Source organism: Astatotilapia calliptera, chromosome 7 (assembly GCF_900246225.1).
Source record: "Astatotilapia calliptera chromosome 7, fAstCal1.2, whole genome shotgun sequence".
Lineage (NCBI taxonomy): Eukaryota > Metazoa > Chordata > Actinopteri > Cichliformes > Cichlidae > Astatotilapia > Astatotilapia calliptera.
In genome coordinates this window covers 38,968,808-38,987,656 of record NC_039308.1, presented here as the reverse complement: position 1 = coordinate 38,987,656, position 18,849 = coordinate 38,968,808, and the positions used below count along the sequence as shown (strand labels likewise).

At 43.7% G+C, this 18,849-nt stretch overlaps 1 protein-coding gene across 1 annotated transcript in view; it reads right to left on the bottom strand.

Annotated features, from left to right (window-relative positions):
- gfra2b (GDNF family receptor alpha 2b) overlaps positions 1 to 18,849 on the bottom strand; it is a 143,112-nt gene that overhangs the window by 35,050 nt on the left and 89,213 nt on the right. The window contains exons 4-5 of the mRNA XM_026174688.1: positions 8,040 to 8,239; positions 784 to 971 (exon numbers count right to left, since the gene is read on the bottom strand). Of these exons, the coding sequence (XP_026030473.1) occupies positions 784 to 971; positions 8,040 to 8,239 (388 nt within the window). The remainder of the gene's footprint in view (positions 1 to 783; positions 972 to 8,039; positions 8,240 to 18,849) is intronic.

Here is an 18,849-nt window from a genome sequence, read left to right as displayed (position 1 = left end):
GGAGGGAGGGGGGTAAAGAGTCTCTGATGTACAGTTTTCGTCATATTTTCTCACCACTCTGGCTCTTTTCTTCTCACATTTTCATATTTGGAACTTTATTATATTAAGATAAACTTGATTTTTCTAACTGAGGGACAGGAACATATGCACTGTGAGTGCTTTTGAGGTGATGATGAGATTAAGCTTGACTGTCTTCAGATGCAGCTACTTCAATGGAGAAGCATAAATCCAGATGTTTAGAAGACCCGACCTGCACATGTGGAAAAATAGAGATTTCTTCTGTTTCAGAGTGTAAATATTTCCTGCAGCTGTGGGTTTGAAACTGTGCATAGCGTTATTTCTGATGATTCCTCTAAGTGTGTGGCACCTTTGCAGTATCAGTCACATGACCTAGCAGCTCTGTCTCAGGTCAGGTGCTGCCTCCATCAGTGGATTCAGCTCATACTCACGCAGATAAAAAAAAAAAACATCCAATCATGTGTGAGCATTTTCCCGGCAGTGCTTCCTTCTCAAGGACGCCTGGCCTGTAGTCGCTAAAGGGGGCAGGTGTGTGCGTGTGTGTGTGTGTGTGTGTGTGTGTGTGAAATCCTGACTGGCCCACTTTGAGCCTCTCTCACCTTTAAAGCCGGTGCTTACCAATCAAATGTGTAATTTGCACCTGTGCGTCTATGAGATTTCTCCCCATTAAGCTCTTGAGCTGCTGATTTCATTGATTAGCTCCTCCTCTGGCTTGGCGGAAATCATGCTGAGGAGCCCTAACGAGGCCTAACAAGGGTGGCTCACCTGCACAGGGCGTCCGAGCGGCAGGTGCGCCGCAGCTCCAGACAGCTGGCTTTGTGCCTCTCCTGGTGTGAGCAGGACGGGACAATGGTGCGACGGCGACGCTCAGCACACGCCTGGTCCGGGCACGAGCAGAACAGCAGGGGGTAGCTCAGCTCCCATGACACCCGCTCGAAAAACTGTCGCAGGGCCTGAAACACACGACGCGAAGAAAAAGGTAAACAAGACGAGGAATGTGGTACAGGTGATTGAGTGCAGCGAAAAAGCTAAAAGCACTAAACTATTATTCCTTAATATGAGAAAAGAAGCCTGCATTAACAGTATAGCACAGCCTGTTAAATAATAATATCACTTTCCTAAGTGCCGAGGGAGACAACCGCCTGGCCGGGACTGGTGTCTGCATTTATCTGGAATATAAACTAGGAATTCCCAAATTAGGAAAAATATCTGGAAAGAGAAAAGTGGCAAAGTGGTCTGTTTCACTGAGGAGGGATCTGCAGCATCACTGGTCCCTTTGATTTAATACTCACTAGCTTTACAACAAATCAGTGAGACTGGTGTCCACAGGTATCCACATGGTCGGGATGCTGAGTAAAATGTTAAAAAGAAATCTGAATGATTCAAAATGAGCTTAGATTTTTATTAAAACTGAATTTCCTCAGTTTAAACACGTGACAGGTTTTCTGTTTTATACTGAGAATAAATTCTAGATTTCTGAGATCACTGCATTCTCTATTTATTCACGTTTAATTCAGCATGAAAACTTTGTCAGGATTGGGGTTGTACACGGATAAAAGTTGTTCATGTCACACCTGCAGGAGGCCCTCAGCGTGAACCTCCTGGCACACAGCTTCTGTGCTGATGTTAATGCTGAAGGAGATCTGGAGCGCCGCAGTGACCCCAGTACTAACATAGCGTTCCACACATCTCACGGGTCTGAAACATCTGGGCTCAAAGATCAATAGGTCTAAATGTTTTTGTTAGAATCCCGGTGAAGGCCTAAACTTCTTTGGATGCAGCTCATTTGTTTTGCTTGTTAGACTTGTCAGAATTGTTTGCGGCTAGGGATGGGTACCGGTTCTGACATAAACGGTAGTAACCAGACCGAAAAGCAGCGCACATTTCGGTGCTTTTTTTCCCCTGAGATGTCATACACTTCAGATTCTAGCCAATCATTTTACCTTTGCAAGCGTAGTAGGCAGGCCCAGGTACGTACGTTCTTTTAGAGCAGAGCTACAGATTAAAAATGCCCAAGGTAGGGTTTTTTTTTTTTTTTTATACAGCTTGTGAACTCACTGTCTGACCCATACTCCGGAACAGTAGGAGGCGGTAATGCTCCTTTACGTTGGTTGCCAACCGCCGTTAAACACAAAGAAGAAGAAGAAGAAGAAGAAAATGCCCAAGGCGAAGCGGTCAAAAGTCTGGCTGTACTTCACAGCAAAAGATGCAAACTCAGCAGCCTGCAACAAGTGCTTTAAGGTGATACTGTGCAAAGGAGGTAACTCCTCGAATCTGATGAAACACCTGGCGACGTATAGCATTTTGTTAAAAGCAGAGAAATGCACCGTATTTGATAGCTTGCTGCGAGACCTCACATCGAGCACATCTACTGCTCCCTAGCCCTGCACATCTACTGGCCCCTAGCCCTGCCAGTGTAGCAGAAATCATGACGGATGATGATGCAGCAGCAGCTGTTCTTCTCTGCGTGAGTAGCTTAATGTTGTTCGTGTGCAAGCTAACCACGTTATTAAATTAATGCATGTAAGGTGAACTAGCAAACACCGTTGTAGTTCCATGCGGCTGTCTTCTTGTTTGATGGCAGATACTCCCTTCACCCTGGCCAAAAAGGCTAAAATGACCAAAGGAAAAGTGGGAAACAGCTAAACATGAGAGGTTTTTGGACAAAGTTTGTGTTTTTTTTCCATTGTTTAAGCACTGCTTGCAACCAAGAATGATACCCTATAGCTGCAGAAAAGGCTAACATTGTTATCTTTTTACAAAAAAAACTGCTAAACATGAGAGATTTTTGGACAAAGTCTGTGTTCTCCATTCTTTAAGCACCGGTTCGAGCACTGTTTAAGCACCGTCACCGTTTCAAAAGTACCGGTTTGGTACTGGTATCGGATAAAACCTAAACGATACCCATCCTTAATTGCGGCATCATTTGAAGACATAAACTGTAGATAAAAGATGGACTTTGCCTGCAGTCTTTCTCATGTCCATCAGGGGGTGATTCCTCAGGTCTGATTGGATAGAAGTCTGTTCGAGAAGTCTGAGCGTCCTGTTCAACTGGTCTCTGAGCTCAGTTAACTGTTTCCTGTCAGGTGTGACTGAATCAAACAGGATGTTACCTTTTGCATTATTATAATTGCAGGGTCGTGACCTTACAATATAAAACGCCCTGAGGCAATACTGAAGCCGAAACCTGACGAGTCTAGAATTACTTCAGCTGTGATGTTTCCTGACACGCTCAGAGAGGCTGCTCTGGATCCTCACAGTAAAATCTGCTGCACTGAATCTGTGTTTGAGCATCTTCAGTGTCACTGACTCACAGTTGGTAAAAACTCCTCACTACTCTGAGCCGGGAGCAAAACTGGCAGTTTTTCTGCAGGTGTTTGGCTGTGGCCCGGTGATGAGGACACACAGACTTATTGGATTTTCCCAGGAGTCTGTGATCCATGGAGCCCAGGGGTGTTCATCTCAGCCTCGGAGCTGTGGAGCTGAATTTAGATGCTTTCTCAGGTGAAATATAACCGTATTAAAAAAGCATTTTAAATGCTGCACTTTTACTTGACTATTTTTAAAGATTTTATTCCAACAAACAGTTTGTGTAATTCTGCCACTGACGTAAAAGTGAAACCGAGGAGGAGGAACTTGAAACGTTAATAACCTTTTAGCCTTTAGAAAGCTTTTAGCATCACAGCCTGCGCAGCGCTGATACCATAACACCAGCTCTGCAGTCCAGGCGCTGTCACATCATCACCATCATCAGAGAGACCCTCGGACGGTTTAAACATGGAGGCCGTGAGGTTTGAGCCTCAGGTGCCACAAATGCTGTAAATGATGCTCAATCACTCTGAAGGGCGCTGAGACACGGGCAGCTGTCAGTGCTAGCTGTGTGCTTACTGCACACGTGCATATGTTTGTGCTGGTGGAGCATTTTTTTTAATGACATCATCTGACCAATAATATGGCTGCTATGAGGTTACTGTACTAAAAGATCATCTGAGAATAATTACATAATTTACACCTGCAGGTATTATGACCTGGTAAACAGATCAGTCTGTGAGTGAGTGCTGCATGCTCTCAATTTACATGAACTAGTTTCAGTCAGAGGCTCAGAAGGAAAAACGGTTATTTATTTAATTTTTATGTTGGCCTTATTGACAGATACAGTGAAGAACTGGCAGGAAAGCAGAGAGAGAGAGGGGAAAACATGCAGCAAAGGGCCGCGGGTCAGATTTGAACCTGGGCCGGCCGCTCTCAGCCGTACAGCACATGGGTGCCTGCTCAACGCACTGAGCTCAACTGCCACCCTGAGCAGTTATTGACGAATCAGAAAGTTGGAGGTTTGACCCCCTGCTACTGCAGTCTGTATGTTGAAGTACCGTTGGGCAAGATACTAAAGCCTGGTGCATCCATCCGAGTGAGTGTGAGTTAAACCACTTGTTTCAATACAGAAAACTGTGCCTGTGTGACCAGGAGGATGAGGCCTGAAGGACCTTCAGCATAAAACAGGGCTTATACTGTTTTATGCTGCCTATACTGAAAAAGGACAATTTTGACAAGACACAAATGAACAACTACAGGCCGATCTCAAATCTCCCATTTTTAAGTAAGATCATTGAAAAAGCAGTTTCTCAACAGCTCAATTACTTCTTAAAACAGAATAACTGCTATGATGCCTTCCAGTCGGGTTTTAGACAGAACCACAGCACTGAAACCGCTCTGATCAAAGTGTTTAATGACAAATGTCTGAATACAGACAGTGGAAAAATGTCAGTCTTAGTTTTACTGGAGCTCAGTGCAGCATTTGACACAGTTGACCACAACATATTACTCAAACGACTGGAGAACTGGGCAGGTCTTTCAGGAACTGTACTAAACTGGTTCAAAACATACTTAGAAAACAGGAAATACTTTGTATCAATAGGTAACTTCACATCTGAGCAGACAAGTATCACATGTGGAGTTCCCCAAGGTTCCATCTTGGGACCCCTTCTGTTTAACATTTACATGCTCCCACTGGCACAGATTATAAAGAACAACAAAATAAACTACCACAGCTATGCAGATGACACACAATGTCACCAGGAGACCGAGACCCTGTACAGGCTCTTGGTAAATGCATTGAGGAAATTAATGACTGGTTGTGTCACAATTTTCTTCAGCTAAACAAAAACAAAACTGAGGTAATAGTCTTTGGCGCCAAAGAAAAACGATTACAGGTCACCAGAGAACTTCAATCTATACATCTAAAAACCACAAACCAGGCGAGAAATTTGGGTGTAGTGATGGATGCAGACCTAAACTTAGAAAAACACATTAAGACAATAACAAAATCAGCTTACTATCACCTCAAGAATACAGTGGGGCAAAAAAGTATTTAGTCAGCCACCGATTGTGCAAGTTCCCCCACTTAAAATGATGACAGAGGTCAGTAATTTGCACCAGAGGTACACGTCAACTGTGAGAGACAGAATGTGAAAAAAAAAAAATCCATGAATTCACATGGTAGGATTTGTAAAGAATTTATTCGTAAATCAGGGTGGAAAATAAGTATTTGGTCAATAACAAAAATACAACTCAATACTTTGTAACATAACCTTTGTTGGCAATAACAGAGGTCAAACGTTTACTATAGGTCTTTACCAGGTTTGCACACACAGTAGCTGGTATTTTGGCCCATTCCTCCATGCAGATCTTCTCGAGAGCAGTGATGTTTTGGGGCTGTCGCCGAGCAACACGGACTTTCAACTCACTTTCAACAGATTTTCTATGGGGTTGAGGTCTGGAGACTGGCTAGGCCACTCCAGGACTTTCAAATGCTTCTTACGGAGCCACTCCTTTGTTGCCCGGGCGGTGTGTTTTGGATCATTGTCATGTTGGAAGACCCAGCCTCGTTTCATCTTCAAAGTTCTCACTGATGGAAGGAGGTTTTGGCTCAAAATCTCACGATACATGGCCCCATTCATTCTGTCCTTAACACGGATCAGTCGTCCTGTCCCCTTGGCAGAAAAACAGCCCCATAGCATGATGTTTCCACCCCCATGCTTCACAGTAGGTATGGTGTTCTTGGGATGCAACTCAGTATTCGTCTTCCTCCAAACACGACAAGTTGAGTTTATACCAAAAAGTTCTACTTTGGTTTCATCTGACCACATGACATTCTCCCAATCCTCTGCTGTATCATCCATGTGCTCTCTGGCAAACTTCAGACGGGCCTGGACATGCACTGGCTTCAGCAGCGGAACACGTCTGGCACTGCGGGATTTGATTCCCTGCCGTTGTAGTGTGTTACTGATGGTGACCTTTGTTACTTTGGTCCCAGCTCTCTGCAGGTCATTCACCAGGTCCCCCCGTGTGGTTCTGGGATCTTTGCTCACCGTTCTCATGATCATTTTGACCCCACGGGATGAGATCTTGCGTGGAGCCCCAGATCGAGGGAGATTATCAGTGGTCTTGTATGTCTTCCATTTTCTGATGATTGCTCCCACAGTTGATTTTTTCACACCAAGCTGCTTGCCTATTGTAGATTCACTCTTCCCAGTCTGGTGCAGGTCTACAATACTTTTCCTGGTGTCCTTCGAAAGCTCTTTGGTCTTGGCCATGGCGGCGTTTGGAGTCTGACTGTTTGAGGCTGTGGACAGGTGTCTTTTATACAGATGATGAGTTCAAACAGGTGCCATTCATACAGGTAACGAGTGGGGGACAGAAAAGCTTCTTAAAGAGGACGTTACAGGTCTGTGAGAGCCAGAGATTTTCCTTGTTTGAGGTGACCAAATACTTATTTTCCACACTAATTTACGAATAAATTCTTTACAAATCCTACCATGTGAATTCATGGATTTTTTTTTCACATTCTGTCTCTCACAGTTGAAGTGTACCTCTGGTGCAAATTACTGACCTCTGTCATCATTTTAAGTGGGGGAACTTGCACAATCGGTGGCTGACTAAATACTTTTTTGCCCCACTGTATATCAAGGATAAAAGATCTGATGTCTCAACAGGACCTGGAAAAACTAGTCCATGCATTCATCTTTAGTAGGCTTGATTACTGTAACAGCATCTTTACAGGTCTACCTAAAAAATCAGTCAGACAACTACAGCTCATTCAGAACGCTGCTGTTCGAGTCCTCACTAAGACCAAAAAAGTGGACCACATCAGTCCAGCACTGAGGTCTTTACACTGGCTGCCTGTCCATCAGAGGATAGACTTTAAAGTTCTGATGCTGGTCTATGAAGCTCTGAATGGTTTAGGATCAAAATACATCAGTGACCTCCTGACCCAGTATGAACCTTCCAGATCCCTCAGGTCATCTGGATCCGGTCTTTTATCAGTTCCCAGAGTCAGAACCAGACACGGAGAAGCTGCATTCAGCTTTTATGCTCCTTATATCAGGAACAAACTCCCAGAAAGCCTCAGATCAGCTGAAACACTCAATTTATTTAAATCCAGGTTGAAGACTCACCTATTCTCAGCTGCATTTGAATAAAGCACCAAATCCACACTTTTAAGCTTAAATTTCAAAACTAACATTTTAACTACTGATTTTATCTACTGTTCTGATTTTATCTGTTTTGATTTTATATACTGTTTTGTTTGTTTGTTTGTTAATTAGTTAGTTTGTTTGTTTGCTTGTTTTAATCAATTTTAAATCATGCTTTTCATTTGTTTTTGTTTCTAATGTCTCTGTAAAGCACTTTGAATCACCTTGTTGTTGAATTGTGCTATACAAATAAACTTGCCTTGCCTTGCCTTATTAAGCATCCCCTGCCTGTGACCTGCAGCATGTACCTGCAGTCTGGGTCAGAGCTATGTTCCTTGTCTTTAAACCACCTCCCTGCTACATTTCCCACATTCCCTGCCTTTGACGCTGGAGCAGGATGCTGTTGTGGAGAGGTTCGGAGTTTGTTTTTTTTTATCTACGCTTTGTGAAAGTGTGAAATTAAGCTGAGCTTCGTGCAGCTGAGCTGAACGCTGGGCAGTTTTCTCACTGCTTCAGGATTTCCCCTCAAACTTGAGGCGCTGCACCCACCTTCTGACATCGCTTCCTGCTACACGGCTCCTGATAGCCCGCAGAGGGCTGCGGGGGCGTGGTCTTGCTGCAGATGGAGTTATAGGCAGATCGGAGACGTTTACACGTCTCGTTAAGGTTACAAGCCTTCGCCGCATCCAGACAGGGGTTACAGGGTTTCCCTGCCTCGGAGCAGGGGCTCATCTTGGTCAGAGATGAATCTGCAGAGAGAGAAGAGATAAAAGATAAATTAAAGAGACTCACACACGTCTTTGTGCCCCAGCTTGCACTAATTTGTGCACTTAATGAAATAATCTGCTGAAAGATAATTGAACGTTTTCAGAGAGCGACTTGACTTCAGCAAGGCTCCAATCAGCAAGGCTGTAATCACTCCACTCGCGGCACTCTCGCGTCTCCCAAAAGACACTTTTAGACTGAAAGCTTCGATTTCTGTTTTTATGATTAACCGTGTTTTTCTGCTTCTCCACTTACTTTGAAAAGTCCGAAGGCCGGAGGTCAAAGAAAAACAAAAACAAAGAGAAACTCAGAGGAGGAACAGAAAGTCACCTTCGACAAAATAATAAGAACACTACTACAGCATGCACCATTAAACAGGTGAATTTGAATAATAACTACAGAGAAGCTTCGCTTGTTGTAGAAAAGTGAACATTTCGCCTCCTGTCTATTCTGGCCGGGCTTGTCCTCCAGAGAGGAGGTTAGCCTGGGAACGCCTTGATGGTTCTGGATAAGCTGGAGGACGTGGTGAGGAGGAGGTCTGGGCTTCCCTGCTGCTGCCCCCGAGACCCAACTTCAGATCAGCAGAAGAAAATAAATGAATGATTTAATGTGTTATTTTAGATTTGAACTTTTATTGAAGTGGATGAACTAGCTTCAATAATGCACGGCGCATTGCTCAGTCACAGTTTTAATAACACGTGAACTTTTGTACTAACATGTTTTCATACAATATTTAACATTAGTTTATTTAAAGTGTTTTTCTGCCTTGCTGTCTGGAGTATAACATGTAATGTTGATAATGAAGCGGCATGGTTCATTGTTGAAGAATCTTTTTTTAGTAGACGAAGAAATTGGTCGCCAGGAACATCTCTGATTTATCTAACCTGCGATCTTTGTGTAAACCCAGTGACATGTTTGCACTGAATAACATATTAAAATCACACGAACGATGTGTGACTGATTGCTCCGTCAGCCCTCTAGTCTGCACCCGCATGCCCAATAATCACAGGATGAGAGCAGAGTGATCACAGATCACGTCCATCAACGTGATTGGACAGGTTAAAGGTCATCATTGTAACTGTGTTTCTTCCTAAAACAGAAAACTCTAAATACAAAGCTGAGATTTTATAAATGATATTTTTATCAGGATGTCTGAGTTGTTGTGATGAATTCAGATAAACTTAAATGAAGAAGAGCTGTCTTTGGTACGCTGTACGAGCTCATGTGACTAATCCTCTGTAATCCTGCGTAAACCACTTACTGCTTAAGTTTGCTCCATGAGTCAATCAGTCTGCATCCTTCTTCAAATATATAAAACTACTTTTATATATTGGACGTGTTTAATAGAGAGACTCAACATCCACACAGAAACATTTTAACAACTCAGACTGTGAAGAAAGAAAACCACACAAAACAGCAATCAGCGCCGCACACAGACCCACAAACAGACACAGAACATGCCTCCGTCAGTCAGGGCTCCCTGCTCTCAGAGCCAGCTCACTGTGACACAATCCTAAACAGCACAGCTGTCACGGTACTGGGTCATGTGACCCAGTGTTTGAGTTTTTATGTATTTTTTTGTATTTATTTTCAGTCTAGTTAAATTCTAGGTTGCTGTTCAGGCCTTATTTCTTAGTTATTTCTGTCATCTCCGCCTGTACTCAGTCTCCCTGGTTCCTGCGTCTATGTTTCATGTCTATGCGGTTAAGTTCATGTCATGTTTTATCTCCATGTCTATGTCTCCGTGTTTCCTGTTTTATTTTGTAAGAGTCTGGTGTTCTTTGTTCATTGTAGTTAGTGTTTCTCTCCCCTGTATTGTCATTATGTTTCATTCGAGTCAGCTGTGTTCTCATGTGTCTCCACTTCCCCTGATCACCTCATGTGTGTATTTAAGTCCTCAGTCTTCCTTTGTTCGTTGTCGCGTTGTCTGTGTACTTCCCCTCTGGTCAAGTTAAGTGTTTTTCAGGATTCTGTGCAGTTCAGGTTTGCCATTTGGTTTCTGTTGTTTTTCATGCAGCCGCACGATGAGGTTCTGTGCAGGTCATGTCTGTTTCGTCATGCCATTTGGTTCACAGTTTCCATGCATCTGCACAGCATTCTGTTCACAGTGATCATAGTTATTCCTTACAGTCAGGTTAGTATTTTTCCAGTTTAAGTTTTTGGTTAGTTGCAGTCTGTCCCTGTTATGTTTTGTCTACTCCCTCCTGCATCAGCCCAAATAAAGGCTCTCTTTCAGTTTAAGTTCACTCCTGTCTCCTCGCCTGTGTTCGCGCCTGGGTCCACCACACACTCTCCACACGGTCTGCCCCCGCTGGCCGTGACAACAGCATCCACCTGCTCACATCCACCCAACAAACAGCAGCACAGAAGTCTGTTTTTCCTCCATCAACAACTTCAGCTCCATCAGTGCACTCACCATGTGACCTAATTAGGACTGTAACAGGAGGCAGTGTTTGTGGTTCTGTGTCCTGCAGCTGTGTTAGGGTTTAACAGTGAGCACGCTGCAGGAGCAGTGAAAGTGCTGTAGTCGTGTCCATGTCAGGTCTGAGTGCTGCAATCACATGTACCCACATGTGATTACATGTAATCACCTGCATTCACATGTACAGCGGTGCTGATTAGCATCTCCTGCCTGTGAGGCAGACTGCTCTGACCACCTTCGCTGTGCAGGACGTTTCTGATGAGCGCATGATACACAGGGACACGCCCAGACTGGCTGACCCTGGGTCAGCTGCTAACAGGCAAATAGTCTTAAGTGGAGCAGAAGCAGGCCGAAGGACTGGCGGCATGTCTGACAGGTCTCTGCTCACTGGCTACAGAACATTACAGGGAGAGGGGGTCAGCTGACGGCCTGTGAGGTGCTGATTAAACGATATCATCAGCAACGTGGTAAGACACCATCAGCATCAGTGCAGCTTCTTTGTTAACGAGCTGAGTTTCATTGAGTCTGATCTGTTTTACCTGAGTGCTGATTAAATGTGACTGACAGGCTGAGGTTTCTTCTCATGAGCGGCTTCATCCAAATACTGAACATCCTGAGTTTAATGGGTTTAAATGAAGTGCTCCCTGATCATGACCTGCTCCGTTTTTCACTCATGGAATTTATCAGAGTGGCTTTGCATGATTCACAGTTAAGAATCATCCTTCTGTATCATCCTGTTTCCTGATGGCCAACGTCTGGAAGCCTACTGAGGGACAGGACACAGTGTGTGTGTTCATTTCTTTACATTTACTTTATGCCGCCAATGTGTTCTTAGACTTTAATTAAACACTGGCCACTTTATTAGTTACTCCTTGTTAGGATGTGGATGGGCTCTTTTCATTCAGAGCTGCTTTAACTCAACAAGCTGCTGGAAATGTTCCTCAGACTTTGTTCCATGGTATGACATCATCATGACATCATCACACAGTTTCTGCAGGTGTGTTGCTGCCTTTGTGATGAAGGTGAAGGTGCTCTGTTGGACTGAGTGCAGCGAACTTGTCATGTTCAGAAACCAGACTGTGTTGTAAGTCTGAGTTTCTTGTTCTTACTGACAGGAATGACACAATGTGGTCTCCTGCTGCTGCAGCCCATCTGCTTGAAGGTTCTTCTGTAGACGTTGGTTGTAATGAGTACCTTTCTATCAGCAGTCTGCTGTTTCTCTTCTGACCTCTGAGCTCAGCAGGGCGTTTCCTCCCAGAGAGCTGATGTCTGTGATGGTGGTTGGTGGTAAAATCGCAGCAGATTAGCAGATTGTGCAACACTCAGACCAACAACCACGCCGCCCTCAGGCCCTTAAAGCAACTTTCTTATCATTCTGATGCTCAGTTTGAACTCGTGCTGCGCCACTCTGCAGATTGGTGTATATCCAACGCCAGGTAAATACAGGGCCAGTACCACTGATACCGATGCCAATAGTGATATTTTTAACTATTTCTACAGGCAGCTGCTGTTGAGGAGCGCAGTGTGTCCTGATTTATGAGATGAACCATCATCAGGTTGCAAATTCTGAAGGCATTTTAAGTATCACTAAATCACTGTGACTTTTACTTTTAAAATAAGGAGTTAACACAGTAAAACACACCTTCCAGCTTTTATTTTGAAACTGAGGTGAATGTAGAGTTGTCTGGCTCAGCGTCTGTAGTTTAACTGTGCTGCAGGCTGTAAATAAAGCAGACAGTCAGCACAGACATGTTTCATAGCTCATGTTCGGGGTGTAGAATTTTATTTAAAAAATTACTTATTTAACACGCTTCAGTGAGCTGCACATAGAGGATAGAAACAAAGCATCGATCTGATACTATCGATACCTGGACGAGACCACCTCTAGTTTGAATTTCAGCATGTTTGCACACCTAAAGGCTCTGAGCTGCTGCCGTGCGATTGGCTGATTAGACATCAGTGTTAACGAGGGGTTGAACAGGTGTACCTAATAAAATGGGCGGTGATTATGTATTTAATGGTGTGCTCAGAGACTGGGTGGGTGGGTCGTGATGTTTGCGGCTCTACCTGCAGCAGCAGAGCTGAGCACATGTCTGTTGCCCTCCAACATGATCAGGATCTACAGAACAACGACACCTTCTCGTCTCCAGGGCTACGGTGAGATCCAATCAAGCGTGTGAATGTCACACCAGCATGTCGAGTGTGAACACACACGTGTGGACACCATTAAGTCTCAGCCTAACACATCCAATCACACAACTCCAATGGAAAAGACAGCTGTATCTGCGGCTCAGGGACAGATCATGAAGCGTGGCATCATGACATTTCCCTCAGTGTTTTAGCAAATTTACATCAGTGACTGACAACGCCTCCAGTGCTGAGCAGAGAAATCAAAGGCTTCCTGTGAGGCAGAAAACTGGGCACGATCAATGAAACCCCAGAAAAAATAATCTCATGCAGAGAATCCTCGAAGGAGCGGAGCCTCCAAACCTCAGAAATATGACTTAAATTGGCTTTTCCTCGGTGGAGGTATGAGCTCAGTGCGCCAGTTTCTTTGTTTACACAAAAACCATCAAGCTGAACCTCCTCAGGTTGAGAGCAGCACGGGACACCGGATGCAGATTCATCCACTCTGGAAGAGTGGGGGATGATGTCAATACTGCAATCTCAAATACCTAACATGCTGTGCGCTAAACCGAAACCTTTTAAAAGTCACTTCTTTTAAGATGATTCAAATTCATTAGGAAAAGGTGGAGGTGGTGGATTTTTAGGTAACAAATGGTCCCTGCAGGTCTTCAGCCTCAAAGCTGGGAACATTTATCTATATTACACCTTCAGACAACTTCACCTCCAACTCTGTCAGAGGTCCAGTTCCAGAAGGAAGTGACCTTGGATTTTCATATTTATGCCATCTAGCAAAAACCACTGTCAGTATTTTATACAGCAACAACATGCTTCTGCTTATCGCTGATGTCATTTGCTTCCATGAAGACCCTCAACCTGTGATTGCTGCTCAGATCTGCAGCTATGCAGCAGCATCGTTTCACCCTTTGAACTTCTGCACCGCGTCTGTGTCGATACGGCCGGAGTGAGCCGAGGTGATGGAGAGGACACCGCTGTGAGCTGCCATCACCTCTGACTGACACCTCACTAATTAAATATGAATGTGGTCACCATCAATGCACCTCTGCAGGGTCCTATCAGCATCTTCACACTGCATAAAACACACGCACACAGACGCAAACACACATACACAGACATACACACACGAACACACACACATAGTTACACGCACAGACAAACAGACACACTCAGGCTCTCCGTGTGCTACACATGTAGAAGTTTACAGGATGGGATGCTCTCTGGTGGTTTAAAACATTTTATTATCAGTGACAGAGTCGGCCCTCATGGAACATGCTCTTCTTTGAGCTCAAACATCTACTGACAGAGTACAATACACACACACACACACACACACACACACACACACACACACACACACACACACACACACACAGACACACAGACAGACACACACACACTAGCCGTTGTGTGTTTCCAAGAAAGCTCGAGCTGTTGAGGTGTTGCTTTGTGGCTCCATGAAAGCAGAAAGTCGAGCCATCGTGAAGACGTCTTCACCACCCACACGTCTTTCAGGAAACATCACTCATACTTTGAGTTTTTTCTCACACTTGTTAAATCTGATGCAGAAAAATAAAAACCAGAAGAAAGGTTAAGCCCAGATCTGTTCCAGGTGCTTCCCTAACTCTCCTGTCAAGCCCTAAAGACTTGAATCATTCACATGTGAAGGAGTCAGGATGAGTTATTTGGAGCGAGTTGTCGGTTACTTATAAAGACCAATCAAGTTGCATGGGGAAACTGGACATGTTATCCTGCGGGAGTATTGTTTTTTAATTGTTCTCATTGTTCTCTACTCTGCTTCTATTTTGTGCTTTTACTTGCTGGTCAGCTTGTGGTTTTGGTTCTAAGGGTCTTAGCTGAATATTTACCCCGACACCTCCACAGCAGCATGTCAGGCAAACCCAAACCCACAGCAGGCTGTTGCTGGTTTGGGTTTGCAGAGGCTTTAAGGTTTGGGCATTGCCCACCCACAGATGTACTGAAAACTGACTTCTGATGAGGAAAAGAATCAATGATAAGGTCCTTCGACAGAAACTGATAATGTTTGAGAGGGTGAAGAGGCAGAGATGCTGTGACTGAGTGATGCTGCTTCATGCATAAACTGCACAACAGCCAGCGTCCTACATTCCCAGCAGATGTCTCGCTCATGCTAATGATCTGCAGAAAGTTTTTGTTTTAAGCACTTTCCCCAAAAACTTTGTCTGCCCATCATCTGAGTGCAGAGAGTGAGTCGTCTGGAAATGATGGAGCCGTCCACCGTCGAGCACATCCAAACTTTTCACTTTATCTAACTGAGCAGAAAACGTTTGACAGGCAGAGAGAGGAGGTGGAGGTGGAAGAGAAGTACGCTGAATGCAGAGCGATGAGCTGTAACTCTGTTTGTCTCCAACAGCAAACTTTGATCATACTTTTGGGTTGGTAGATCTTTCTACCAGATCAATCATGAATGAGCTGACCGGGCTGGCAGAGCTGATGATGAGGATGTTTCAGAGCCTCCTGAAGGGATCAACGATGTTGGAGAGGGCTGCTGATTCACTCGAAGGCAATTGGGTAGGATGTTGTTGACTGTAGTAGATGATGTTGTGCACGGCCTCAGTGTCTCCAACTCTGTAAATGTCTTACCTCGGAGCAACTCCCTGAGACTCGTTCCTATTCTCATTAAAAATTAACACTTTAATTATCTGGCTGCCCAGTTATTCACACAGCTACATGTCTGACTTATTTTGGAAGGTTGCTGCTTTGCCTGCTGATGGCGCTGAGCTGCAGATGTGACATGAAGTTGCTCTGATGCAAAAATAAACATTTGTATAAATTTGACTTTAATTTTCTCAAAATATTAAACTATACTATATCAATTGCTTTGATTTTGTTATTCATGCAAGTTTTTTGTTTTTTTATTCCATTAGATTCATTTCCTCATGAGGGGGCTTTGTGCTGTTGATAAAATTAGTCTGTCTTTGTCAGACGACATCTGTTCTCTGTTCTCTGTCACTGGTTCTCTTGTGGAAGACATACAGAACTTTTTGCAGTAAAGCAGAAGAAGAGCTGAAAGTTGATTGAAGTTCAGATAAAGGCAGTTAAAGGTACTGGGAGGTGCATGTTATGCAAAAAAACCTCTAAAATAAGTCTTTGTCCTTGAGCTGACAGCCACTTAAGGCCTAAAAGCCACTTCATCAGCGCGACATCAGCACCATTTAATAAGGTGAAAACAGATGACTGAGCCTACAACCAGGTGTTGGTCACACCTACTAGAGATATCCACACCAGTGATGCTGGGCAGCTAATGAGCTGATGAGGTAATCAGGTGCATTAAAGCCAGTATGCAAATATAACTGAGGACAGCGAGGCTGTTTGAACCTTTTTGACTTGCAGCTCATTTTCCAGCTTGAAGTTGCTTCATCACCCTGATCGGCCTGATATCACCTCTGCCTCCACAGCAGCTTTAGCAGCTAAACGCTTGCTGGCCTGGTTGGTTTCATTAAAGTTCAGCAGTTTGGAGTCGTTCTTGCTGAGCTGAATGTGGCGGAAACTCGACATCTTCATCCTTGACAGACAGCACAGATAAAGCCACAATGTGCTTATATTCCTGCAGGACAGCCGGAACATTCTCATTCTCCACATCCAAACAGCGCCGGCTTTGAAGTGGGACAAAACAGCAAGAGAACATGCACGAAGATTTAACAGCTTATGTCCAGAAATCGAAATGAAGGTAGCTCAGCGTCGCTGAGGTTTGTGCTGCGCTCGTTATGCACACTGTTTCACGGCACGTTCAGGGACATACAGAAAACTTGTGCTTCCAGCCCATGAATAATTTCTGAATTTATGCAGCCTTCTCAGTGTTTCCATAGCGCACTTAGTTAAATGGGCGTGTTTGGTCTCTGAGGGGCAGCTAACACCTCCTCACACCCGATTATATTGATTCTGTGAAATGAAGCAGGCTTCCTCCGCTCCACACGCACTCGTCTTAATTTTGTGGCTCTGCACAGCAGAGGCAGCTGCTCCCTCTGTCCAGATTAGAAACAGTCCATCACCTGGTTAGGCTGTCACTGTTAATATGACACTAAATTCTACATCAGCCTGAGGGAATGCATTATTATCAATTTAGAATCAGAATCCTCTTTAATGCTCTATAACTGAAGAAACAGTTTGGAAGCACAGAAAAGCTGCATAAAACCAAAAAAAGGCCACATTTGTTTTCAAAGGATGGCACAAAACAGCATAAAGTTGAGCAGAAGTTTTAATGATTAATGACATCACAAATCACTAATCATTAGTGATCTTAATGGGACATCTACGCAGGTGTACAGGAGGATGTTTCCATTTCTTCTCACAAGAACGTCATTATGAGAAAAAAATCATAAAGATCCTTGTTAATGCCTTCGCTGTACTTTTTATGCACTCCCTCTTCATGCTGCTCATTTGTTAAATAAAAGTTTGAAAGAAACTTTTCTGGGTCCCCTCAAACTTTTGAGGCATAAAAATAAAAGTTATTTAAAATGAGTAGTATGCACTATTAAAATATAAATTATGAGACTACAGCAGGGTGCCAGATTTCCACTGACTGTTGTGTAAAAGTGCTTCACATTGTGCATGTTGCACTTGGATGTGATAAAAATAGCTGCTGGGATATTTTCATTAACTGTGAAATAACAGCTGCACATTTCAACAGAAACTCTGAGAGCTGCTTTTTTATGACTGACAACAGTTTTTGTTTTTAGGGACTTTTTTTTCTTTTCTTTTCTTTTTAACATGGAAGCTGCAGACACCAGTATTCACAGACTGGGGAGAGGACATGAATATGATGAAAAGCTGTGCATGTGATTTATTATGGAGCAATAACAAAGAAGAAAAACAGAAAAGCAGCAGAGGCAGCAGTGAGCCAGCCCCCATAGACTCCCATGTTAAATCTTTACAGTAACAATAAACATGTTTACAGCCTGATACACAAACTTCTTGGTCTCTGTGGATAATTCTAACACCTTCATATCACTTGTACAGTGGGAGGATGTTTTTATAACTCACCTGTTAACTTGCACTGTGGTATAATTGCATGAATTTTGGTAAATTATCCAAATATTTGACATGGTGTCAGTGTCAAATACTGAAGGCATCCTTCAGTGTCACACAGAGAAGCAGAAAAGCTGTGGTTAAATGAGCACTAGACCTGCCATATGTATTAAGAGACTGAAGACTTCAAATAGCAGCATTTTTTGTTTTAGGAAACATGAGTCCACATATAAATGAGGGTTTTCTGGAAGCAGTAACCATCAGAGATCACCGTGAGTCACAAGAAAAGGGAACAGGGCATCACAGAGTGTTTTCTTGGGGCCGTGGCGTTCCACGGGGCTCTATTATTGATCCTCTACTTTTTACACATTTAAATCATGTTCTTGTTTGTCACAGCCCAAAACGTTTCCTCCTTTGTAACAATGTTATGGGGCAGAGTGTTTTTATAACTCACCTGTTTTAAGGCTTAAAGTTTGCATTATTAGGGGCGTGGCCTCTTTAACTAACAGGTGGATGGTGACAAAGGTGGCTGTAGCTGCTAGCTGTCTGCTAGGCTTTACCTAAACTGGACCTCTGGACCGTGTTTGTGCTGCTGGAGCCTTTTGGAGTTTTTTTTTAATGACATCATGTGACCAATAGTATGACTGCTATGAGGTTACTGTGCTAACAGACCATGCAAGAAGAGCTCCAATTTAGGGGGGTGAGGCTTTAATTAGTAGGTATTAGCAGGTGACCACCATGCAAATGTTGAGCATTTAGAACAGATCATCATACACTAGTGTGCAGCAACAGTTCAGTTATGTCTGTCTTTTATATACCATCCATACCATCCACATATACCAGTCAGCAAAGCCTGCCTCCACGTGTCATTCATGAACTGGACTTTCTTGTTAAACTTAACTTTAACATCAGCTTTGAACTAAGAGTAGAGAAAAGCTCCATGAATTAAAGATGTACAGGAAAGCACTTTTCCCACTACTGCAGGCGAAAAGATTTCCAAACCTGACTCAGGTACAACGTTTA